The sequence below is a fragment of the Loxodonta africana genome, chromosome 3 (assembly GCF_030014295.1).
Source record: "Loxodonta africana isolate mLoxAfr1 chromosome 3, mLoxAfr1.hap2, whole genome shotgun sequence".
Taxonomy (NCBI): domain Eukaryota; kingdom Metazoa; phylum Chordata; class Mammalia; order Proboscidea; family Elephantidae; genus Loxodonta; species Loxodonta africana.
This window is the reverse complement of record NC_087344.1, coordinates 102,110,560-102,138,447: the sequence shown is the minus strand read 5'-3', so window position 1 is coordinate 102,138,447 and position 27,888 is coordinate 102,110,560. Positions and strand designations below refer to the sequence as shown.

The 27,888-nt window shown below is 37.8% G+C and overlaps 1 protein-coding gene across 2 annotated transcripts in view; it reads right to left on the bottom strand.

Moving 5' to 3' along the window:
- PATJ (PATJ crumbs cell polarity complex component) overlaps window positions 1-27,888 on the bottom strand; it is a 415,355-nt gene that overhangs the window by 156,542 nt on the left and 230,925 nt on the right. For both annotated transcript variants that reach the window (XM_010591221.3, XM_010591223.3), the window contains exon 28: window positions 10,242-10,438. In XM_010591221.3, the coding sequence (XP_010589523.1) occupies window positions 10,242-10,438 (197 nt within the window). The remainder of the gene's footprint in view (window positions 1-10,241; window positions 10,439-27,888) is intronic.

The following is a 27,888-nucleotide window of genomic DNA, read 5'->3' as shown; positions in this document are numbered from 1 at the left end:
ACTGGCAAAATAATTCTATTATGAAATCATTCTGCATCCCACTTTGAAATGTGGCATCTGGGGTCTTAAATGCTAACAAGCGGCCATCTAAGATGCCTCTCAGTTGGTATCAACCCACCTGGATCAAAGGAGAATGAAGAACACCAAGGCCACACGACAACTAAGAACCCAAGAGACAGAAAGGGCCACATGAACCAGAGACCTACATCATCCTGAGACCAGAAGAACTAGTTGGTGCCCGGCCACAATCGATGACTGCCCTGACAGGGAGCACAGCAGAGGACCCCTGAGGGAGCAGGAGATCAGCGGGATACAGACCCCAAATTCTCATAAAAAGACCAAACTTAATGGTCTGACTGCGACTAGAGGAATCCCGGCGGCCATGGTCCCCAGACCTTCTGTTGGCACAGGACAGGAACCATCCCCGAAGACAACTCATCAGACATGAAAGGGACTGGTCAGCGGGGGGGAGAGAGATGCTGATGAAGAGTGAGCTAATTAAATCAGGTGGACACTTGAGAGTGTGTTGGCAACTCTTGACTGGAGGGGGGATGGGAAGATAGAGAGAGAGGGAAGCTGGCAAAATTGTCACGAAACGAGAGACTGAAAGGGCTGACTCAACGGGGGAGAGCAAGTGGGAGAAGGGAGTAAGATGTATGTAAACTTACATGTGACAGACTGATTGGATTTGTAAATGTTTACTTGAAGTTTAATAAAAGTTAATTAAAAAAAAAAAGATACTATTAAGAAAATGAATTAGCAAGCAACAGATCGAAAGATCCAGAAATCACCAATCTGATAAAGGACTTGTGTATAGACTATATAAAGAACATCTACAAATCAATTAGAAAATGGCACACAAGCTAATTAAACGTAGGGAAAAGACTCGAATGAACACTTCACAAAAGGGGAAATGTAAATTTAAGTCACAACAAGGAATCAGTGCACACACACCCACCAGAATGGCTAAGGGTGTAGAGCAGCCAGAGCTCTCATATCCTTCTGGTGGGACTGTTGGATGGCACAACCACTTTGGATAACATACACCTACCTTGTGTCCCAGCAATTTCAGTTTTTATATTTACCCCAGAGAAGGGAAAACATATGTCCTCAAAAAGATCTGTTATACACATATTCATAGTGGCTTTATTTATTATAGTCAAAACTCTGGGAAAAACCCCAATGCCCATCAACAAGTAAACTGACAGATTATGGCATACATCATACACTGGAATACTATTCAGCAATAAAAGCAACAAACTACTGATACACATGACAATCTGAATGAATATCACAGAAATGCTGAGCAAAAGGAGCTGGACACAAAAGAGTGCCTACTGTATGATCCCATTTATATGAAGCTTGAGAACAAGCAAAAGGAAGCAAAGGTAAAAAAAAAAAAAAAATCAATATAGGGATTGTCTCTGGTGGGGTCAGAGGTTTGGATGAGAAGGGATATGAGAAGAGTTTCTGGGGAGATGGAAATGAACTCACCAGCCCCTAACAACAACAATAGGAGCGTGGAGGTTACTATTTTGAGTTGAACATCTGAATTTCCGGTTTGGATTACTACTTTTAGGCTTATCTTAATTAAAACACACAAGCAACCACATTTTTAATGAGTTTATGCAGTTGTTTGCTATTGTTCTTGTTGCTGTCGAGTTGATTCCGACTCATAGCAACCCTATAGGATAGAGTAGAACTGCCCCATAGAGTTTCCAAGCAGCTCCTGGTGGATCTGAACTGCTGACCTTTTGGTTAGCAGCCATAGCACTTAACCACTGTGCCACCAGGGTTTCATTGTTATTGTCAGTAAATTAAATTTGGTAAAAGAATTTCAGTTTCACTTTTTGTCCAGGCTTCCTCCCTTAGGATTGCATAGTGACTGTAGGTAATTTCTATTGTGCAAATAAAGGAAAATAAACAAATTACATATTGAGGCTGATAAAAGAAAATGCTTCACAATAAGCCAATAGCACATTTTTCTAGGCTGAATTTCAGGATAATCACTGTGAGAGCAATGAGCGGGGCTGGAAGGAAGTGGGGAAGAAACTGGAAAAAGGATGGACTAAAGGTCAGGAACACTGTCACAATACGGCAGGTAAGACATTGGCCAAAACTGCAGAAAGAAAAGGAGAAATGGCGAGAAGCATTACTGAATATCAATTATTCCTCCCAAATGGCAAGCTTCTTCTGCACCATACATTCTTGTCCCTATTTTTCACATCCTTTCCTCAGTAAGTTTCTTCAAGCATCTTTATTTTTCCTTTGTGCTTTCATGACACTTTCTCTCCATGACTTTAAGATAATTTGGCTCCCTGAAGAAATCCCACATAAAGCTTTCGTGAAAGCAGTAATGAGGAATGCAATAACACAAATTAAACAATTGTCATTTCTCCAAGAGAAGTAAGAATATAGATTTTTAGCCTACATTATTTCAGTGGCATAAAGACAATGAAGTGTGATTAAATAATACAAAACTTTTCCCCCAACAAGCCAGAGTCAGAAACCAGAATGGCAAAAATAGAGCTCAAAGACAACACTGCAAGAAACAGAAACAGAAGAGAATGAGGCCACCCAGCCTGAACTAGGTTTTTACATAATGTTTTCTGCGGCCTGCTATAGGGTCGCTATGAGTCGGAATCGACTCAACCGCAGTGGGTTTGGTTTTCAAAGGCCTAATCCTATAATGGTACAGAGAGGGAAAGTTCTTTAGTTACGAAGTTAAGGAAAACTCTCTCTTTATACAAGAACAACCTCAAAAACAAAGATTATGTTTCTTGTTTGGTTCTTGAGAGATGGGGATAATTTCAGCGAATCCAAAATGGCATTAAATTTTAAGATGATGAAAAGAGTAACATGGTATTGCACTGTAAGAAAATACTTCAGATACCTTAACCTAGCACTGGATTAACGGAATTAACCTACAGCTACCAAAGCTACAAAATGATTAAAAATTCACTCCTTCCTTCTAGAATCATTATTAATTCAGACTAAATAACTTAAAAACATAGACTTTAGTATCAGAAGAGCTAGATTCAGGAAACCCTGGTGGCATACTGGATAAGTGCTATGGCTGCTAACCAAAAGGTCAACAGTTCAAATCCACCAGGCAGTCCTTGGAAGTTCTATGGGTCAGCTCTACTCTGTCCTGTAGGGTCACTATGAGTCAGAATCGACTCAACAGCAATGGGTTTAGTGTTGATTCCACCACTTCAAGTCTCAGTTTCCCCATCTGTAGAATGGAGATTAAAACAGCACTTACTTCATAGAGTTGTTGTGTAAGTTAAGAGAGAGAATGCATGTGAATAATTTAACATTGCCTGGCAAATATAATAAATAACTTTGGCTCAGTTCCCAGTGCTCAGCTCTCTTCCTCCCCCACTTCTCCAAATGAGCATGTTCTTTGTAACTCAAATTGGATATAACATGATTACTTAGGGAATGTGATAAGCAAGACTCAGATTGCTGTTTGTTACAATGCTGTAAATACTGGGGGATGCACTCTGAAGAATGGAAAAATACTGTTGCGCACACAGCAGAGGTACCACGACTGCTTTGCGTGTGAACTGGACCACTCAGGCAGCTCCACCTTCCTCTATATACTTTTAGAGTTGTGAACTATGCTGCAGATTATTTTAAGAGTCATAAAACAGCAGGAATTTAGCTTTGTTTACCAGACGGTCATATTTAGGATCTGCTCAAGATATTTATTTGCATCATGTTAGCTCAGTCAATCTTTATTGAGGTATAATTGACATACAATGAACGACACCTTAAAAGTATGAACTTTGATATGTTTTGACACTCATGAAACCATTCGCTGTTGTTAGCTGCCATCAAGTCAGCCTCTGACTTGTGGCGGCCTCGTATACTACAGAGTACAACTGCTTCATAGGGTTTTCTTGGCTGTAGTCTTTATGGAAGCAGATTGCCAGGTCTTTCTCCTGAGGAGCCACTGGGTGGGTTCGAACTGCCAACTTTGTCGTTAGTAGCCAGCTACAAACCACTTACGCCATTCAGGCTCCTCATGAAATCATTGCTACAATCAAAAATTTGATCAACCTATTTATTTTTGTACTTTTAGCTATTAAAAACCTATCTCTTAAGAAAACTTTTATAGGAAAAAATTATTTTATTGCAATCTTGAAATCTTATGCTCGTCTTCCCTTTCTTCAAATTAGTTTCTACAATGGACTATTTTATTACATAAGGTTTCTGAGGACATAATCACTGCATTAAGCAATACACCATATAAAATTATATCCACGTATGATGATAACCTAAAAGAGCCAATCTAGATTACGGAAGTTTTTCACTGTAATTAGAAATAATCCTATGCATGGATAAACAAAGGCCAGTGAATTATTTACTTTTGTCACGGACTAACAAATCACATCTAAACCTTCCAAAAAATTTCAAAAACAATTCACTGGTACAAGCAGATTGTGAAGACTCACAAAGGATAAACCGTTGAGACTGATGTGATGGCAAGGACCCTCAGGTGAAGAGTTCTGTCATGAACCATCTGCAGGTACCTGAGTCAGTCACTAAACTTTTATGGTTTTTGTTTTTTTCTCTTATGCAATAATCACTGCTGAACAACGATATCTGAGCTTTCTTCTAGTCCTACCTCTTCATCCCTGGCATGTATGGGAAATACTGATGCTTTTCATTTTCAGTGGCCCTTAAATAACCATTCTATACACATGCAAAATAACATAGCTTAATTTTGGTTATCCTGTGGGTGAATGTTACAAAGAAAATGCACCTCATGTTTCCCTATCCCAAAGGGTGCAGGAGCAAGACAAAACGCAGCTCTCTATGCTAACCTGATCAACTGCGCACTTCTTGTGCCGCCCGCTCTGTTCCTTCTGGCTACTTCTGTAACCTGACAAATCACTCCAAATCCCTGCACAGCACTTTCGGCTCTCTCTTTCCACACTTGCATTGTAGGGAAGATTATATATAAGTCCTACATTCATATGACAGCACCATGCCCAGGCTTGTGCATATTCTGGGACTAATTGCCGAGGGAAAGCAATACACTGGTGCAAGTCTCATTCCAGTCTGCATGGTAATTATATGCTAATGTCTTTTGAAATTAATTTAGTAACCCCCACATGAGCATTGCAGGAGAGGGTAGATAAGCCGAGATTTAATCACATTGTCTTCTGGGGATTCAATATAAAATTTCTTTTGTACATGAACTTGGCCATCGATCGACCCAACTCACTGACTGCTCTTGCAGTCTAACAGTTCCGTCCCGCAGCCACGAAACCACTGGTGGATGTCAGCCAGCAATCAGCCATGGCCAGGGCTTTCCTGGAGAAGCCGAGTCTCTGACTTCAAAGAAGCCACAGTGTATGCTCAAGTATTCTCTTTTCAACTTTCTTCAACGAACTTCATCTAATGGCCTAAATAAGGACAACTCTAAATAAAAGGAGGCTGTGAGGAAAGTTTGGAATGCTATGACAAAGGAAAAATGAGAAGTACTGTGGGCAAAGAAGGGGGTAGTAAAAACAATCAAGACATGGCTAATTTTAGCTCAAATGAGGGGAGAGACCACCAGAAAAAGTGATATGGCTGGGTAAACAAATACACACAGCTTGCTCTACCCCAGAAATTCAGTACATATAATCTAAAAGCCTACTGCAAATGCTTCCTACACACTGCAGTCTTCTGCTACAATCTCACATATGTAATATCGAAAGAACAGCTATTGTAACACTGGCATTTAGCTTTCCTGGTACTCATCAGTAAATCAATTTCCTATTTGCATCTCAAAATCACTGGATTTGATATTATACGCAAATTTCTTGCATATCATAGCAAAATGACTGAAATTTTAAAGAAACTAGGGAAATGATTCCCATATGAATTTACTCCCCTGTCATCCCCTGACCTAAAGTCAAAAAATTCACATAAGAAGATGAGTTATAACTGCTTAAGAATCCAGTATATGCATTTTTCCATTCTCCCAAATCTTTAGGGCGCCACATGGAGCCACTGAGGAAAGGGAAGATGGCTTTCCTCCGGGACATACTTTTAGAGATAAATGTATTAATACAAATAAATGAAAAGACCTGAAATATACAAATTCACTCATTAATTCCCACAACATCCTCTGAGGCTGATGCTACACAATCACTAGACAGCAAGCCCTATGAGAATGGGTACCATGTATCTTGCTCACCAATGTAAAACCAGCACCTTTGTTATACATAGCCTGTACCATGATAGATGCACAGTAAGATATCTGTTGAATGAATAAACAATCTCCATTGAAAGGGAAAGGCTTACAGAAGATAAACAATTAGTGAAAATCTGTTATGGTAAAAAGTGTTCCAATTTTTTTTTTTTTTTACTTTTTCTTGCTGTAATTTTATTTTTAAACAAGAGAATTTTAACAATTTTAAACAAGATAATCAGTGGTGCATGGAGGCGAATTAGCTTATTGCCATGTTTAATCTTCTTGCTCTTTGCATCTCTAAATGAGGATGAAGCTGCTGAACAGCAAGGAAAGGGCTAAATTCAGAAACGCAAAGAAACAAACAGGAGAGGTGCAATAAATCAATATGTTAATATTCTTTTAGTACAAGTAGGAGAGTTCTTCCAGCCCCCTTACCCAGCAAACAGATACCAGAAGTTTCTGTCTGTAAGGGAGGAAATTATTTAATTAAGTTAATTATGTGCCAAGCACTAAGCTAAGCCCCTTCTGAAATGCAACTGAAAGAATTTGGATAGGTTAAAATACATCTTCCCAGTCCAGTGCTTATTGTACAGCATTGGATTCTGTGTCTGACCTATAGAACAGTCTCATTAGTCTGCAGCCACAGCTCATTTGTTACCAGTATTTAATAAAATGTCAGACAGAGAAATAAAATACCAGCACTTCTATTGGCCTGGATCCCACAGGACATTCCATCTTGAATCTTAACCAGGTAGAGAGAGCCGAATTAGAATCTTTGTGTTCCAAATTATAGCCTTTGGAACATTTTCTTAAACCACGCATTACTACAGGAAATCTGTTTCTAGGTTCACATAACACAACAGAGTGACTTAGTATTCATGATTCCCTAAAGACTAAAAAAAAAAAAAAAAAAGACTAGAGCATCATAAATCACGACTCTCCTGGATCTAAACAAATGGGGCTCCGTTAAAGAAGAACCTTGGGGAACATTTTTTTTTTTTTAAGTGCATCAGTCTTGGAGTCTGGCAAGCCTGGGTTCTTATCCTAACATTTCACTTAGTTTCATGACATAAAGGCAAGCTACTTATCCAGTTTTCTTATTCATACAATGGGGATAACAATAGTACTTACCATTTGGGACTCTTAAGAATGCTGAATACGTGTGTGCAACATATACGTACCGTGCTAATTATAACTCAATAAATGGGGTCTTACTTTCATCATTATGAGTCGAAATTGACTTGATGGCATCAGGCTTAGTTTTTTTCTTTTCCATCATTATTAAGGAGCCCTGGTGGCATAATGGTTAAAGTGATCTACTGCTAAATGAAAGGTTGGCAGTTTGGAACCACCAGTGGCTCTGTGGGAGAAGGATGTGGCCTTCTGCTAATGAAGAGATTTACAGCCTTGGAAGCCCACTGGGGTCACTATGAGTCAGAATCAACTCAACAGCAGTGGGTTTTCATCATTATTACCACCACCATCACTTTAGTCTCACCTCTGAGGAAGTCTCTAAACACCAGCCAAAGGAAATAAACTTGCAGCAATGAATTATATGGATTAATACATACTGTCATCTTTGATTTTTTTTTTTTTTTTAATAACTGTTACGGGTTGAATCATATCCTCCCAAAATGTGTGCAAACTTGGCTAGGCTATGCTTCCCAGTATTGCGTGGTTGTCCTCCATTGTGTGATCTGATGCGATTATCCTATGTGTTGTAAATGCTAACCTCTGTGACGTTAAAGGGGCCCTGGCAGTGCGGTGGTTAAGAGCTCAGGCTGCTAACCAAAAAGTTAGCAGTTTGAATCCACCAGCTGCTCCTTGGAAACCCTCTGGGGCAGTTGTATTCTGTCCTATAGGGTTTGTTATGAGTTGGAATCAACTCAATGGCAACAGGTTTGTTTAGTTTTATGATATTAACAAGGCAGGATTAGAGGCAGCTATGTTAATGAGGCAAGACACAATCTACAGGATTAGGTTGTATCTTGAGTCAATCTCTTAAAGAGAGAAGTGAGCAGAGAGGAGAGGGACTTCCTATCACCAAGAAAGAAAAGCCAAGAGCAGTGCACGTCCTGTGCTAAGAATCTCCTAGACCAGGGGAAGATTGATGGCAAGGACCTTCCCTCAGAGCAGACAGACAGAAGGCCTTCCCCTGGAGCTGGCACCCTGAATTTGGATTTCTAGCCTCCTAAACTGTGAGAGAATAAACTTCTGTTTGTTAAAGCCATCCACTTGTGGTATTTCTGTTACAGCAGAACTAGATGACTAAGACAATGACTGTGACAGTGCAACTGTCCAATGTGGGTGACCTTCATAACGTTATATTACAAAAGAACAAGAAAAGGAAAGTAATCTCAGAGTGACTTCTTTGCAGAAACAGGTTTTAGGTGAGATGGAACTACTGGAACTTGGAGGAGAGCAAATGCTGATGGTTTCACAGTTCCGTCTGGCCAGCTTTGGTTGCAGATACTATTAGTCAAGTGAAATTGATGGTGAAGAGGAAATCGTAAAATGCAAAATCAGTAAGTCCTCATTTCAAGTAAGCAGTCCAACACTCAGTACCTCCATGATTCAGCACTCCTAAATGCGCAAATGTTAAGAGCATTTTATCCAAGAGACCTTACAGCTTAGTGGTAAACAGAGGGATAAGAAGTCAAACTGCGTGATATTGAAAACCAACAGCATCATTAAGTCTGTACCTCAACAGTAAAAGAGTTGCTGTGCCTGGCATCTAGTATATGTTAACTGTTCTTATTACATTTTTCATTTTGCTGTACAAGTATCTTTTCATGTCTGTTTCCTTCCTCTAGACTGCGAGCTAATTAAGAGAATGAATATATTCATCTGCTTTTCTGTATCTGGAGTATGATAAATCAAACCAAACCCATTGCTGTCGAGTAGATTCCAACTCACAGTGACCCTATAGGACAGAGTAGAACCGCCCCATAGGGTTTCCAAGGAACGGCTGGTAGATTTGAACTGCCAACATTTAGGTTGGCAGCTGAGCTCTTAACCATTGCACTAGTAGGGCTCCTGGACTATGACAGACACTCAAAAAATGTTAGCTGAGGGAAACCAAAGTTGAGAAGGGGAGAGTGCTGTCATGTCATGGGGTTGGCAACCAATGTCACAAAACAATAAGTGTATTAATTGTTTAATGAGAAGTTAGTTTGCTCTGTAAACCTTCAACTAAAGTAAATTTAAAGAAAAAAAAATTTTTAACATTATTGAAAAGAAAACTCTACAGAACACAGTTCTCCTGGGATACACATGGCGTCACTATGAGTTGGAATCGACTCAATGGCAAATCATACTGGTTTATCACCAGCATGGAAAGGTGGCCTACATATGTCAGGTGACAAAAACAAGTTACAGAACAATATGCATTGTCTCGTCCCTTATGACAAAACAAAAAGTATTTTTGAATGCATGTGGAAGGAATAAAAAAGTTATGTGAATAAATGAATGGATATCAAACTCAGGTGAACTTTAAACAGAAAACTTGAGTTAAATTTTAAGAAAACAGGATAACTTTTTCAAATTATTGATGAAATCATTTAGAGAGTAGTAATTAGTAGATCAGTTCTCTCTTTGGTGTCCCTTATCTCTAGCCTACTCCTAAAGAAGAAATCTATGTGACCTTAATCCATATCATCAACTTAAAGATATTAGCCACTTTTTGACAAGTTCACAGGCTTTTGTTGGCTCTACTACCATTCCCCAAAACTAACAATATTAGATTAGTATTTCATCAAGTTAGTTTTGAACCTCTTCGAATTGATAGTAAAAGCAAGTCCTATGCTTTTAATATGTTCCTATCACATTTTACTGACTGGCTCTTAAATTATTGTGAGCTTAGTCTTTACTTAGACAGCAAATAACATTTGCAAGAAACAATCTGATTTTTGCTATTGCTTTAGAAAATTATTTTAAATAGTTGCGGAAAATACAATTTGTTAAAATTTGTTTCCTTTCCATTTTCCTATACACCATCCTACACTCCTCCATTCCACCAAAAGAGAAATTAAAAATAGATGCCTCTCACCTCTAACAGTTCATCTCCAATACGCATTCTTCCATCCGTGGCAGCAGGTCCTTCGGGATTAATTCCCACCACAAATATGCTCATGCGTGATCTGTCTTTATTACCAGCAAGGCTGAGTCCAAGTCCATTCTTATCCTTTTCAAGTTCGATAATGTGCAGTTCTCCAGGCAAGTCTGCATATCTTTGCCTGATTTTTTCTATTTAAAAAAAAAAAAAAAAGGGTGGAGAGGGGAATAAATAAATATATAAAGCCGTAGGATATATATTACAAAGATATCAGCATTTCCCTATCCTTACGGTGATTTCTCTTCAATGGTTTCTTCTGAGAGTGAAGTAAATAAGATAATGTATGCCCTTATATATATAGATTACAATTAAAAACTATCTCTACTCTACCTAAGAAGTTTAGCTCACCCACAAAAACTTCCCTGGTTGTTTAGGTTCACACCAAACTCAATTTTGCATAGATTATTTTTTAACCTAAGAGAATCAATATGGGAGCCTTGATGGCACAGTGGTTAAGAGCTCGGGTGCTAACCAATAGATCGGTAGTTTGAATCCACCAGCGACTCCTTAGTTTCCAGAACTATGGGGCAGTTCTACTCTATCCTACAGGGTCGCTTTGAGTTGGAATCAACTCAACGGCAACGGGTCTGGTTTTGGGTTTTAAGAAAACGTGGCGGAAACTACTGCTTCCCACAACAAACAAAACCCCAAACATTTACTGAGCTCCAGCTATGTGCCAGGCAAAGTACTTGGTCCTGGTGACACAATGCTGAACAAAACAGACATGGTTTCTCCTCATGGACTTACAGTTCAGTAGGAAAGAAGATCAACAATTAATTCTAAATAATTATATGTATTTAAAGTACACAGCAAGTATAAAATAACATTGAGTGTTATATGAGCAAAAACAAGGGAAATTGAAGATGCTAGTTTAGCTGTCAGACCTGAATTCAAGCCACAAATCTACCACCTACTCAATGTTCACTAATCAACATATTATCTTATCTCGAAGGGGTTCAGTTTCCTCATCTGTAAATTGAGCAAGGAAAAAACCCATTTCATGCTTGTTGAGAAAACTCAATATAAATATATGTTAAAGGACTTAATAGCTCATGTTATAGGTATTTCATAATTCTTTAATTCCATCTTCTCCCTCACCTAGCCACCTCCTCTATACAGTCTAAATGGCCTGTTTGAGGATTTGGCTGGCTATGTTTCACTTGTGTTGGCTCTCTGTGAAAAAGCCACACTGACAGATCAGTGTGGGGAAAGATGCTGCCATAATCTTGTCGTGTATCGCAAAAAGCACCAGGTCAGGTCAGGTGCCCTGCGCTCAGAAGGCTTCATGACTGTAACTGTTGTTTGAAGCAATCATTTCATCAGCAGGATAATAAATTAGTAGACTGTGACTCTCCTGGAAATTTCTATGTTCACTCTTATACTTGACTTATACTATGTTCTCTGTCCTTATGAAAAAGCCTTCGTAAATTGAAAGCTTAACACAAATAATTATTTGTAAGAGGAAGGCAGCTGGAAGACAGTCCAGTCCATTGTATCACTTTATAAGACTTAACAAACACAGCTTTATAAGACAGTAGATAAATTTAAACTCATAAAAATAATTTTATGCATAAATTTACATTAAAAGAATTAAGCATAAAATGCTGCTTATCTTAGAAGCATAAATCTATCTGCTTTCCAAGAGTTTTGAAGTGAATCTGAAGGAACTTTCATTGATAATGCTTGTCATTAATAATAAAGAACATACTTAGCAAAATATAGTAATATGAACAACTTGCAACTCAACAAATCTGTCCTCCATGTATGAAAATTATTACAAATAAACTGAAGATATTTTTGTTGGTTGGCTACCAAGCACAAGACATTAGTGAAGACACAGAAGACATGAGGTATCCTCAAGATGTTTTTATACAGTGTAATATGGAAGGCACACATGAATATAAAAATCAAAACCCATTGTCATCTAGTTGATTCTGACTCATAGCAACCCTCTAGGACAGAGCAGAACTACCCAATAAGGTTTCCAAGGAGTAGCTGGTAGATTTGAACTGCCAACCTTTTGGTTAGCAGCAATAGCTCTTAACCACTATGCTGCCAGGGCTTCACAGAAAAATATAGGAAATACTAAATATAATTATTTAAATAGATGTTCTAACTACCATAAGTGCTATCACAGGTCAGTGAATAAATACTAAATTAATTATGCCAGCAATAATTGCTTTTAAAGTTCAAAGAACTGATAGGGTTAGAAAAAGTCTTGGAAGAAGGGAAATCTGAGTTGGGTCTTGAATACAGTACAGAATTTAATTACATGAAGAAGAATTCCTGGTGGGTGGAATAGCAAGAGGAAAAGCATATAAGAGGGTGGGTGATGAAGAGAATTTGAGAACGTATTTACTGCAGATTGAAAGGTCTTTGGTTTATGGGTATTTAGAAATAAGACTGAAAGGCTTAAAGGTTAAATTAATTGACATGTTGTTTTCCAAATTAGGAATTCTACAGAGGTGTCTTGGGGTCCCCCTCAAGGATGGGTTTTATGAGGCTTTCTCCCAAATCTAACCAAAGCATTTATGCTATAATCTGCTTTGTTTGCTGGACATATAGGGATAAAACTGTTAAGAAATTATATCACAGCTAACAAAATCTAATAAAATTTTAAACACACCCCTCTCAGAAAATAATAAAGCAGGAAAAGATAAATAAGTGAAAAAAAAAATTGGAGACTTTAACAACACAAGAAGTTCCAGGTATTAGATATAAGGCAGCTCTTATATCTGATACCTTGATATTAGGTATCTGATATCTAATACTACATAGACAATACCCATTTTGGGGAAGCACACACAGAACACTTAAAAAACACAATGTGTACTTGGCCGTAAAAGAAACCTCAGTAACTCTCAAAGAATCAATATCACACAGGCTGTGTTCTCTGAACACTGTGCAATAAAACTACTAACATAACAAACATATCTTTGAAACTCTCATATGTTTAGAAGTAAATTCATATTACTAAAAAGTCCAACATTAAAAAAAAATCAAAGGAAATTAACAAATAAAATATTTACAATTGAATTATAATTTTGATGTTAAATTTGGAAGATATAGTTAAAGCAGAACTTAGAAGGCTGTTTACAATTTTGGATAATTTATCAGGAAACAAGAAAAGTTAAAAGAAAAAAAGAAGTTAGGCATTAACTCTTCAGACAGGGATTGGAATGGACAACTGGATTGACAGGGATGCTGGTGAGGAGTGTGTTTCTTGGATCAGGTGGACACTTGAGACTATGTTGGCATCTCCTGCCTGGAGGGGGAGATGAGGGCGTTAGAAGCTGGCGGAATGGATACGAAAAGAGAGAGTGGAGGGAAGGAGCAGGCTGTCTCATTAGGGGGAGAGTAACTGGGAGTAGGTAGCAAGGTGTATATAACTTTTTGTGTGAGAGACTGACTTGATTTGTAAACTTTCACTTAAAGCACAATAAAAATTAAAAAAAAAAAAAAGTTAGGCATTATACCCAAAAAGTTAGAAAAAGAGCTACGTATCAAATGCAAAGAGAGAAAATGGTAACAATAAAGACATCCATCAATGAAAACAGAACTATCATCACCAACAAAACAGAAAAATACACAGTACAAAACAAAAACACTACAATAGAGAAGATCAATGAAATTAAAATACAATTCTTTGAAATCATTAATATGAGACAATCTGAAAAGACTCATCAAGAAAAAAACAGATGATACAAATAAATTCCAGAAGCAAAAAGAGGAATTACAAATATATTTTTAAATAAAAGATTATTATGGATAATGCATCAATATGAACTATACATTGGCACATTTTAAAATCTAGATGACACAGATAAAATGCCATATTTTACATCAAAAATTTCTTAAAAATTAAAATGCCGTATTTACTGCAAGAATAAATGTAAAAGTGCAAAACATTAGTAGTTATTAAGAAAACCGAAATTTCTTTTTCACAAAAAACCTAGGTCTAGATAGTTTTACACTTCAATTCTATCAGATTTCAAGTTGTAATAAATTTTTATCCTATTCATATGAATGTGGAAAACATGGAGAGCATATCTCACGTCCTTTTCGAGGATGAGGAAATCCTGATTCTGATTCCAAAAGTAGATAAAGACAAATCAAAAAAGAAAACTTAGTCTTATTTCACTTATGATTGTATATGTAAAATTCTTTTTTTAAAAGAGCTAATTTAATTTACGATACAGAGCCCTGATGGTGCAGTGGTTAAGAGCTTGGCTGCCAATCAAAAAGTCAGCAATTCGAATCCACCAGCTGCTCCTTGGAAACCCTATGGGGAGTTCTACTCTGTCCTATAGGGTCGCTATGAGTCGGCTATTTAATTCCACCTCTGATATACCCAATATCTGACCAAAAAAATAACAATTTCATATGATTCAGCCTAAGAACGCATTATGAAGAAGAGTTTATCCCAGGAATACAATGGCAGTTAAATATCAGGAAACTTTTCAAGGAAAACCACAACATTAATAATGTGAAAGACAAAACGCCAGAAGATTATAATAATAGATGGTTTCGATATTGTATTAATGTGCAAAGTGGTCTGAACTTGTTCAACCTCCAGAGCATAAAAATCACCTTTCTGGCCCAATATATATTCAACTACCTAGACATTTAAATTAATAATAATCCTCCTCTGAGAAAATATGGCTTCATCACCGCAACTGAAACAATCCAAATTATGAATAACCGATCTCCATCAACACATTCTTGTGGTATAGCGGAATGAGCAAGGGTTAAAGGGACAGAATTAAATTCAAACTCTAGCTGGTTCACCACACCTCTGTTCTACTGGACCAATTACAGAACCTCTAGAAACTGGATGTTTCTTATCTGTAAACTGGGATTGTTACCTTAAAAATAAATGTTACCCTAACATGCCAGGGATATGCTGTTTTGTCATTAGGTGACTTCGAGTCGGTTCTGACTCATAGTGACCCTATGTACAACAGAATGAAACGCTGCCAAGTCCTGTACCATCCTCACAATCATTGCTATGTTTGAGCCCACTGTTGTAGTCACTGTGTTAATCCATCTAGTTGAGGGTCTGCGACATAGGAATCCAAATAATATTAGGGGAGAAATATAACCACAACTTTATTTTAGCTATGTTGAGATCTTATATTAATCTTAAATTGGTAGCGAAGCTATTCTTTTCTTCTTTAACATTGTCTATCTTGAGGCAAATTGAGACTTGGGAAAGGAAGCAGTCCCCCACCCCCCACCCCATGATGGCATAAAGTAGGCAGTGACACAGTCCTTCATTGGGCATCACTGGAGGACAAGACTACCATCATTCACTCCCAGACTCTCTTCCCTGATCTCCTCGTATTGAGGAATCCCGGGAACAACTTCGGCAGGTACAGAGATCATCTGCTGGATAAAGTGGTTGTCTCATGGCATGTAGGCCTCTGAGGTGGCTTTAAAATTTGTGCTAGTCAAGTATGGAATTAAAACCCTTTCTATAGGTTTAAAAGACTCTCCAAAAACTTGACTCCCATATAAGTATCTATTCAAGGGACTAAGTTGTAGATTTATTATCTCGGGCTTTTGAAACCAACAGCCCTAATTTTCTGGCCCATGTTTTGTTATGACACCACTATTATTCCATTTATTCAATTAACAAACATTTTTTGAACCCAAACTCATGTCAGGCTTAGGATATAAAGGGAATACACTACGGAATTAGCTTTCAAGGACCTCAAAATCTATCGCTGGAGGCAAGCACATACGTGACTGATTCTAATTCAGGGCAATAAGGACCATGAGAAAAATACCAGCAGCTAAAGTCACCAATCTATTTTATTGAGTTGTGAGGAAAGCCAGCAAATATCTGCAAATTACTCTATTAAAAATATTCTAGCCAGTTCTCAATCTATTGGCCAGGCATCTTTTACTACATAATGCTGAAGATTCATTTTTTAAAAATATTTTACTGTGTTTTAGGTGAAAGTTTACATAGCAAATTAAGATTCTCATTCAATGATTCATACAGAAATTGTTCCATGACATGGTTACTATCCTCACAATGTGTCAGTACTCTCACCATTTCCACCCCGCCTGTCTCGTTTTCATCCATCCAGTTTCCCTGCCCTTCCTTGGATCCTCGTCTTTGTTTTTGGGTAAATGTTGGTCTCATATAGTTGATTGTTCCAAGAAGCACATTACTTATGGGTGTTACTGCATATTTCATAGGCCAATCTATTATTTGGCTGAAAGGTGACCTCCGGGAGTGGCTTCAGTTCCATGTTAAAAAGGTGATAGTCTCGGGGGTTCCTCTAGTCCAAAGACTCAATTTAACTGACATTTCCAGTAACCCTTCACCCAGCTTCTTCCAATTTTATTGGCCAAAACATTAGCAAATGAGTTTTTCAGCTTTCCTTGACTTCTTTTTATTTTTCCCTTTTATTTGTGGAGAAGGGGGTACACTAAACAATAAAAAGGTCAGCAAAAAAAAAAAAGAAACTTCAGACAATAAAGAGTTGTGCATACATAAGTGGTTATTAAGTGTTAGTAACAATTTACGGGCATCTACTAAGTTGCTCTACCACCTATCTGTCCGTTTGTCATACTGTGGTGGCTTGTGTGTTGCTAGATGCTGGAAGTTATGCCATTAGTATTCTAAATACCAACAGGGTCAACCATGGTGGGTAGGTTTTAACAGAGTTTCCAGATTAGGTAAAAGGCGTGGTGATACACTTCTAAAAATTAACCAGTGACAACTCTATGGATCACAAAGGAATATTGCTCAATATTGTGCTGGAAGATGAGCCCCCTAAATCGGAAGACAGTACACAACAGCTGCAACAATGGACTCAACTCTACCAACTGTCATGAAGATGGCTTGAGACTAGACAATGTTTCATTCTCTTATACGTAAGGTTGCAATAAGTTGCAGCCGACTCAACAAAAACTAAGTTGCAGGAGCTTGCTAAAATCTTTAAAAAAATTTTTTCCTTTTCATGCTAAAAACCACTCTGTCTGGTCAGAATTGTGACTCTGCTTTCCAGATACGGGAAATAAGATTCTGAGATGCTAAACAGTTTGCCAAGGATCACCCAGCTACTAATTGATATAATAATGATGCAAACTCAGTTTTGTTTTTCTGTCTTCAGGGCACTATCTGGAAGTAACTCTTTAGGTTTCTTATCTCTCTCTACTTCTCTCTGTAAGAACGTAAACCTATAAGGCCCCCTTTGTAGCTCTGCTGTTATCTTCTGTACCCAAAACAGTGCCTCACATACATTTAGGTGGTCAATCTAAGCCTGTTGAAAGCATAAACGTAGGATTGCTAAGGCCATCTTCAATGGCTCTGCCACGCTTCTCCCCACTGCTGCTACACGATGCTACATAAAAGCACGAACCCTTAAATATTGGACACATACTATTTTTTTTCAAACAACCAAGTATGCCTTCAGCTAAAAGAAGTTGAAAAAGGGTTTTTTCCCTTAGATTTGTATTCAAAGTGACAACATCCATTAGGACTATTAGAAAAAACAAATCACTCTGGGTATATTCCCTTTTAAAATCCACTCTATTAAACCTAAGAAACTTGGAAAAGAAAAAGGTTTATAGTTTATCATTTTTTTCTGTGCATAATAAAACAGGAAATGTAATAAGATCATAAAAGTGCCAAATGTTCTGTAACATATATGCTCTTTAATCTTCAGTTCAATTTTTTTTTTTTTTTTGTTAACATTTTCCGGCCTCAAAATTTGGTTATTCTAGATTTTTTATTTAGACTCATAGCTAGAAAGGGTTGAAAAGATGACATAATTTAAGTTCACATATATTAATTACTATGTTTTCACCACACACTAAACCAGGGACTTTTAACTCAGGCAAAAACTAAGAAATCATGTAAAGCTAGCTTCTCTTACAACTCCTCCCCTACACATGGACTCCATTTTATACAGAACGAAAAAAGACACCCAAGGATTGAAGATTTTGTATAAGGTTATAATACTAATTTATCACTAAAAGTCTTCTAGTGTGTAGTTCGATTCTTTCTTCACCAAATTATCTTAAATTTCTCAAATAGCATTTTAAAGAAAAAAATATTAATGGACTACATTTCTCCTTCAGTTTAAAAAGCTATCTTTAGGGTCCTGATATTATTATAATATATCCTAACATGAAAGAAACATTGTGCATTTCACTATGTCATTGGATCCTCACCACATCTTTATAAATACTTCCACTTACAGGAGTTGACTGATACTCAGGTGAGGTGACTTGATCAGTATCAGGGTCAAATCTGCTGAATCCAAGTGCTGTGCTCTATGCACCACATCACAGGTGCCTCTTATACAATAAGAGGTTCCCTTAAGGGAGCTGACATAATGGTTCCCAGCCCTATGCTCCTTGGGTTATTTGCCAGACTTAGACTTACTGTCAGGCTGGCTGCCTAAAACTCACCCTTGTTGTTGTTGTAGGCTGCCAGAGTTGGCTTTTGACTCATGGCGACCCCATACACAAGGGGATTGGATCACTGGGACCCATACATAGGGTTTTCATTAACTGATTTTTCAGAAGTAGATTGCCAAGACTTTCTTACTAGTCTTGGTCTGGAAGCTCCACTGAAACTTGCTCAGCATCAGAGCAAGCACACTAGCCTCCAATGACAGGTGAGTGAGTGTTAATTGTGCTTGAGGTACACAGGCCAAGAACCAAACTTTGGAGTTTTTAAAAAAGAATTATGTTTGGACTTCACTACCTGAGACACTGAGTCAATGAGTCTGGGTAAAGTTTAGGAATCCCTCTTTATAACAAGGTGCTCAGGCAATTCTCATGAGCAGTCAAGTTTGTAAAGAACAGAATAATCTCCCCTGCAATGCAATAATTTTTTTCTATAGTAATCATGACAGACTTCCATAAAGTTCACAGAAATATAAAATTGAAGGCAGCCTGCCCTATTGTTGAGTCTTTCACTGTTAAAAAGACCTCTCTTCTATGGAAGAGATATCTGCCTCCATGTTGGATGCCTAGTAGGTCCTTAGACATGAAAGAAGCATAGGCTCTTTAGACTCCAAGTTATAGAAGTCATAAATCAAATAAGCTTTCAAGAAGGGATTATAACTTAACAAAGGAGCGATACACTCACTCCAGTTAATAACAGCAATATGTACTTACTTTGGATTTATACTTAAAATATTCATCTATTTCTGCACAGTAAGCTGGGCAGTTCTACTCTGTCATATCAGGTCGCTGTTAGTTGGAATCAACTGGTGGCACTCAACAGCAACAATAAGTTCTCTTATATTCACGTAGGTAAGAAAAGGAAGTTTGATTGTTTATCAAGCACTCTGGTTAACATTTACATATGCACAACATACAGCTACATTAATAAAATGTTTTTTTTTTTTTTTAATCAGAGAATACTTATGGACCTTGTAGCACATTAGACTCTTAAATACATTTATTTGGATAGAAGATACTGAGTAAGACTTTTCTGGGGACAATTAGAATCACAAGTTCCTAAGTTGTAGATGGAGCCCTGGTGGCACAGTGGTTAAAAGGTCGGCAGTTCAAATCTAACAGCTGCTCCTTGGAAACTCTATGGGGGCAGTTCTGCTCTTTCCTATAGGGTTGCTGTGAGTCAAAATCAACTTGATGGCAACAAGTTTTGTTGTTTTTATTTTTATTTTTTGTAAGTTGTAGATGGATATGAAAAGTTTAGGGTAAACAAGAAAGAAAATACAGGCATTCTTCGTTTAGCTAATATTTATTGAGTACCTACTATTTATTTGACCATGTGCAGGTTACTAAGTGTTTGGTATTAAACACAAAAGTCCCTGCCCTCAAGGAGTTTCTAATTTATTGGAAGAATCAGTCTACAGATAAGCTAAACAATCATAAAATGGACTTCCAAGAGATATTAAGCTCCATAATTGCAAGGAGCTATCGTCTTAACCATTGTATCCTCCATGCTTCAGACACTACCCCTTGCATAGTAGATGAAAGAAACAAATAGGACTCGGGTGTTGAAAGAGATCAGGAAAGATATTTTTGCAGATATGCCACATAAGCTCAGATATGATGGATGAGAAGAAGCCAGGTGAAGAGCTGTTATATCTGACAGAGATATGTACAGCATCTTTATGGTTGACAAGAATTTGGCTTGTTCCAGGAAAGGAAAAAAGGTCCTAGCGGGCTGGAGTAAAATGGAGGGTGGCTTGGAATGGGTTAAAAAGAAAAGCAGGATCCTGAGTAAGGCCTTGACCACCACAGTAAAAATTTTGAATTTGTTTCAAAGTGCAATGAAAAATCAATGAAGCGTTTTAAGTAGAAAGTAATATAATGTGATTTATCATTTTAAAAGCTCACTCTTACTTCAGTATGTAGTATAGGATGCTGCAAGAGTCCAAGTGTGTGACTAGGATGGCTTGGACCAGGATAGTGGTAGGGAGAGACGATGCAGAAAAGTTCTGTTGTAGAAAGAGGGCGGGGTTACATTAACATCACACAAAGAATTTGGTCTTTGTCCTTGGTTCCGGAGGGATAACCTCTAAAGGCTTGGAATTACCCCAGTAATCCTAACTGTATTTTATGAGGGCTCTAGAGCACACCTAAGCTAGCATCTTCTGCTAGTGAGGTGACTCTCAGGAGGGGACTGGCCAGGCCAGAAAGACCCAGTGTATGCTATCAACTTCCTGGATTGCCTTGTGATATCAACCGACCTCAGGGGAGAAGGACTAGAGTTTGCATTACATAATGAGACCCCCCAATAAAAGCTCTGGACATGGTAGCTCCATACGCTTCCTGATTGGTGGAGGCCATTGATGCTTGTGGGAGGGTAGCACATTTTTGGGGGGGACACGGAAGCTCCACACTGAGAGCTCTCCCAGGACTTGCTTAGTTCATCTCTTCATTTGTATCCTTTTTGCCGTAATAAAATTATAATCGCAAATATATACTTCCTGTGAGTTCCGTAAATCATTTTAAGGAATTCTCAAACCCAAGAGAGTAGTGGGAGCCAGTAGGTAAAAAGTGAAAGGGTTGGGGACTCCAGAGCTTGGCTGGCATTCTGAAGGGGCAGTGGGAAAATCCAAAATTTGTAGCCAACAGATAAGAAGTGAGGGGAGCCCTGGGAGCTCCCAGGCTCATGGATGGCATCTGAGATCCTGCGTTGACCTGGCAATCTGGAGGTCCGTGCCCTATAACTTGGCAAGGTCTCATCCAGCTCTGGGTGGTTAAGGTCAGAAGGAGAAGTGCCGCATGTGCAGCTGGTGTCCGAACAGAAGTGGAATAGAATTAAATTGATCCTTACAGTGTGGTGAGAAGCGGGAATTTGATTTTTCCACTCAGTTGATGGCAGAAAAGTGGAATTTGATTTTTCCATTTAGGAGGGAAGAGAAAGATTTTAGAAAAGCAAACTTAGTCCAATCATGGCTAACAATATGGTGAGAGAAACTTTACGGAGGAAGGGATTGAGATCAGAGGACAAATCCTTGAAGTTAATATAAGGTTCACATGTTCTACAGTTACCTTTAAAAAAAATGAATTTCAGATATTTATAACTTAGAATCACTGGAACAATTAACCCAGGAGATTTTTGCGTTTAGGCAACCACTTGAGTGACACACTTAAATGTGCCTTTCCTAAGACCAATCTAATATGGACCTTACCTGTGTCTCCACAATCAAGCCTCGAAGTTAAGTAAGAGACTTGTTTTGATTATAAAACAGATTCCTTTAGGATCGCAATTTCAATTTCTCTCTTCCTTTATTTCCCCCTTCCCTTCCTGTTCTCTCTAACCCCTCCCTCCACACACACTTCCTCTCTACCTCTTCCTGTAATTTCCATTACCAATTGCTGCTATTTAGTAGTTATACTAAGAGGTGAACTAGAATTTCAAAAGGTGAGAAGGAGAACAAAGCTACTGTGTGGGAGGAAAAAAAAACAGACTTGAACTCTCATCTTAAAAAAAAACAAGACAACGCATGCCTTTTCTTTTTTCAGCTCTAATTCAAAATTTTAAAGCTCCCCAAGAGCCATGAAGGTTGGATAACTCCCAAAACTACTGATCTGAGATAATCTTTAAACCTTAAACCAAAAATATTCCCTGAAGTTTTCTTAAAAAAAAAACAATAGTTTAGCTTAATTAGTAAAAAATATCTGCCTTGAGCATCATGCTGCTAGTATTTGCATACCGATGGCATAGCTTCCAGCATCACAGCAACATGCAAGCCACCACAGTACAAACTGACAGATGCGTGGGGAAGAACTATCTATATGGGGTCAAATTGGTGACAAGAACTCGAATATTGGATAGGAACCTTAGGGGGCTTGGAGTTTATGTTAATGATCATACAACTTGAAGAATGTGGTCAATGTCACTAAATTGTACATGTAGAAGCTGCTGAATTGGTTCATATTTTGCTGTGTATATTCTCAACAACAATAAAAATTAAAAAAAAAAAAATTTAGAGCTCTTCTTGTGTAGGGCTGAGTCAGCACAAACTGTTTTGCAGCTTCAGACATGTGGCTCCACCACAGGGAAGCCTACACTGCCTAGCATTTGCTCCAAGGGCCTCTGGGAGTCATTTCCATAGCAACTAAGGGGGTGGGGAAGGGAACAAATGAGAAGAAAATGTATGAAGTGAAAGGTTTTCTTAAAATATACTCATGTTAATTTCACTAAAAATATGCTCTTTTAAAAGAGGTGGAGTAAACTAGTTTTGTCTTATTTCATGTCAAAGAGAGCCTCCAAAAAAAAAAAAAAAAAAACCCCCCAAACCAAAGAAACCTACGCAGTTTCCTCTATGCATACACACACACACACACACAAATTATATAAGTACTATTGTCTAGCAACAAAATATTAACAGCGTCATGATGATTCAGGTTATTGCTAATCATACTCATTCCTGGAGAATGGACAACCAATCTTTACGTTGACTTCCACTGACTTTTGCAATGTGTTAAGTCAAGTAGCAGTAGTTCCTATCTGAGCAAACAAGCTGTCCTTCCATTTCTGAATAAAAATCCGAGATTAGGAGATAAGTAACCCACATTTTCTGGCACCAGGCTTGCTCAAGTATCCCTGAGTGAACATCAAACTGGAATAATTGGAGAGAGAGAACAATCTTTTGACTCAGCTGAACAGTTGTGCTTGTTTTAAACATGGATTTTTTAGCCCTGTGACAATGGTATCTGAAAAAAAGGAATCCCAAGTTGCTCATAATTCTGCATCAAAGCATCAATGCCTTCTTGTGTCCAAAAAAGCCAATAAGATTTTTCTAGTATGGTCTCAGGGTATTTTCCTATCATCATAGGATATTAGGTGTTGCTAAGTAACAGAGCCTTTCTCCCAAGAAAGAAACTTAATTTAGGTCACTGCCCAGTATGTCAATAGAAAATGTTCAACAGAGCAGAATAACAGCCCAATACAATTTCAGAAACATTTAGTTACCTGGCCTCTTTCCAAATAAAAAAGAAAAACAAAATACAGAAAATATATTTTAAAACATTTTTCTATGCATTAAATACAATGTTCCCAATTAAAAAAAAAATCAGGTTATGAGATACATCTCTTAACCTAATTTTCCTTATGCTGTAACCAACTTAGTTCTCCAAGAGTCAGAACGTGAAGACCTGAGAAGTAAAAATGTACAAAAGAAAACCATAACTTACCAGAAGAAACAGCATTTGAACTCAAGCAGTTAGGAGCAAATCTCAAGCGAATGTCCGGGTCAAAGAGAGACAACGATGAAAGCATAAAGAAATATATCTGACATAACAAATATAACAACTTTCCCTTAAATATAGTAGATATTTTTGCGAGTATATCAACTGGAAATTAGCAATTGAAACAAAAACATGAGAATGCAAGTTAAGTATAATATTAATAACATTATTGTTGTTGTTAACATTAGCTGCCGAAGAGTAGGCATTGACTTATGGTGACTTTATGTATAGCAGAACTGGTATGGACCAGTCCTAGGCCATAAACCCACTGCAGTCGATTCTGACTCACAGCGACTCTATAGGACAGAGCAGAATTGCCCAATAGAGTTTTCAAGGAGCGCCTGGCGGATTTGAACTGCCGACCTCTTCATTAGTAGCCGTAGCACTTAACCACTATGTCACCAGGGTTTCTGTCCTAGGCCATACCTATGATTATTGCTATGTCGGAGTCCATTTGTGTGGCTATTATGTTGGTTCATCACATTGAGACGATCCCTGGTTTTTGCCATAGATAACAATTATATGGCCTTATGTGGTAGATTGTTCTAAGCGCTTTGCTATATTTTAACTCATTTAATCCTTATGAAAACTCTCTGTGGTATTGTTATCCACAGTTTTACAATTGAGGAAACTAAGGGACAGAGAGAATAGGTAACATACACAGGATAACACAGCTAGTGAATGGTTAAAATAGGATTTGAACACAGAGTTTGGCTCTGGAGTCCATGATCTTAGGTAATAGTCAGCGTTAGAATTAAACAAAAAGAGTTATATATAGAATTCAGGAGAAAAATACAAGGTTAAATTATTTTCTTCCTTCCTTCCACAAACATTTAATCCATATTTGAAATAAGAATAGACAAGAAAATCAAACATGAATTTAAAGTAGCAAAAGTCAGACAGCCAGCTACAACAAGAATGATTAAGACTATTTCCTTAAGTGATCATATGTTGTTGTTAGGTGCCACTGAGTCAGTTCCAACTCATAGCAACCTTATGTACAACAGAACAAAACGTTGCCTGGTCCTGTACTATCAAAGTAATTGTTGCTATGTTTGAGCCAATTGTTGCAGCCACTGTGACAATTTATCTCATTGAGGGTCGTCCTCTTTTTCCCTAACCCTCTACTTTACCAAGCACGATGTCCTTCTCCAGGGACTGGTCCCATCCAATAACATGAACAAAGTATGTAAGATGAAGTCTTGACATCTTCACTTACAAGGAACATTCAGACAGTACTTCTTCCAAAACAGATTTGTTTGTTCATCTGGCAGTCCATGGTATAGGCAATATTCTTCACCAACACCATAATTCAAAGACATGAATTCTTTGGTCTTCCTTATTCACTGCCCAGTTTTCGCACACATATAAAGCTACCGAAAATACCCTGGCTTGGATCAGGCACACCTTAGTCCTCAAAGTGACTTCTTTTAACACTTTTAAGAGGTCTTTTGCAGCAGAATTGTCCAATGAGATAAGTCTTTTGATTTCTTGACTGCTGCACCATAGGTGTTGATTGTGGATTCAAGTAAAATCTAATCCTTGACAACTTCAGTATCTTCACTCCACTTATCATGATGTTGCTTATTGGTCAGCAAGCAAGGTTGTGTCATCTGCATATCACAGGTTGTTAATGAGTCTTCCTCCAATCTTGATGCCCCGTTCTTCTTCATACAGTCCAGATTCTTAGATTATTTGCTCTGCATACAGACTAAGTGTGGTAAAAGGATGCAACCCTGACACACACCTTTCCTGACTTTAAACGGCGTGGTATCCTCTGGTTCTGTTCAAACAACTGCTTCTTGATCTATGCACTGTTCCTCATAAGCTCAATTATGCATTCTGGAATTCTTGGTCTTTGCAATGTTACCCATAATTTGTTACTATCCACACAGTCAAATGCCTTTGCATAGTCAATAAAACACGGTTAAGCATCTTTCTAGGAAACCCTGGTGGCGTAGTGGTTAAGTGCTACGGCTGCTAACCAAAAGGTCAGCAGTTTAAATCTGCCAGGCGCTCCTTGGAAACTCTACCGGGCAGTTCTACTTTGTCCTATAGGGTCGCTATGAGTCGGAATCAACTCAATGGCAGTGGTTTTGGTAAACATCTTTCTGGTATTTTCCACTTTCAGTGAGCATCCATTTCACATCAGCAATGATATTCCTTGTTCTACATCCTCCTCTGATTCTGGTTTGAATTTCTGGCAGTTCTGTCAATGTACTGCTGCAACTGGTTTTGAATGATCTTCAGCAAGGTTTTACTTGCATGTGGTATTAATGATATTGTTTGATAATTTCCACATTCTTTTGGATCACCTTTCTTTGAAATACACATGAACATGGATCTCTTCCAGTCAGCTGGCCAGGTAGCCGTCTTCCAAATTTCTTGGCATAGATAAGTGAGCACTTCCAGCACTGTATCCATTTGTTGAAACATCTCAGTTGGTAGCCTGTCAATTCCTGGAGCCTTGTTTTTTGCTAATACCTTCAGTGCAGCTGGGACTTCTTCCTTCAGTACCATCAGTTTCTGATCATATGCCACCTCCTGAAATGGCTGAACGTCGACCAATTCTTTTTGGTATAGTGACTCTGTGTGTTCCTTCCATCTGTTTTTGATGCTTCCTGTGTCACTTAATATTTTCCCCATAGAATCCTTCGATATTGTAACTTGAGGCTTGAATTTTTTCTTCAGTTCTTTCAACTTGAGAAATGCTGAGCATGTTCTTCCCTTTTGGTTTTCCAACTCTGTGTCTTTGCACATGTCATTATAATACTTTGTCTTCTCAATCTGCCCTTTGAAATCTTCTGTTCAGCTCTTTTACCTCATCATTTCTTCTATTTTCTTTAGCTACTCAAGATTCAAGAGCAACTTTCAGAGTTTCTTCTGACATCGACTTTGGTCCTTCTTTCTTTCCTATCTTTCTAATGATCTTTTGCTTTTTTCATGTATGATGTTCTTTGATAGTGGATACATGGAAATATGGTCTTTGAGAAAATTCATCAAAATATACCTGTAAGATTTGTACACACTGAATTGTACGTTAGAAATTATTGAAATGGCATATGTTTTGTTATGTATATTTTCACAATAAAAAAAAGAAAACTTTATATAGTTTTCTGTAGATATTACAATAATTTTTTTTTTTTTAAAGAACCATAATGAAATAATGTAATGTATGGACCTTGTTTAAATTCTGACTTGAACACAAAACATACCAACTATGAAAATCTATTTTAAGACAATAAAGAAAATTTGATTACAGATTATACATTAGATAAAGTGAAAGAATTCTTGTGTTAGGTATGTTAATGGTATTGAAGTTGCATTTTTAGAAATGCATATGTATGGATGAAGCGACATAGTATCTAGAAATGGTTTTAAAATATTTCGGTAAATAAAAGAATTAACAAAAGAGAAATAATGAAAAAGTAAAACAAATATGGCAAAATCTTGGTAATTACTGAACCTGGTAGTATATTATCTGGGAATTCACTGCCTGTTCACTTTTTGTTTGAAAAATTTCACAACCAAGAAAAAGAAAAAAATCCTTCTAACTACCCTATAAGACATACCCACCCCATTTTACAGATGATATAAATGAGTCTTATGGAGGTTATGCTACTTGCCCAAATATACAGTTAGTAACTGGCGGGTCTGGGGTTCAGATTCTGACAGAATGTGGCCAGGAGCACAAGAATGAAGGAGAAGGTAAGCCTGGAACTGCTGCTAAGATCCTGTGACACAAAGGCCCCAGACATTTAGATAAAGCAGAGACAGATAAAACACTCTCAACAGTGTTTGAGGATGATTTACCATTCAAAGGTGGGAAGGACAGATTGGAAGGGAAGGACCAGGGAACCTGACCATTTAGGAGGCCATT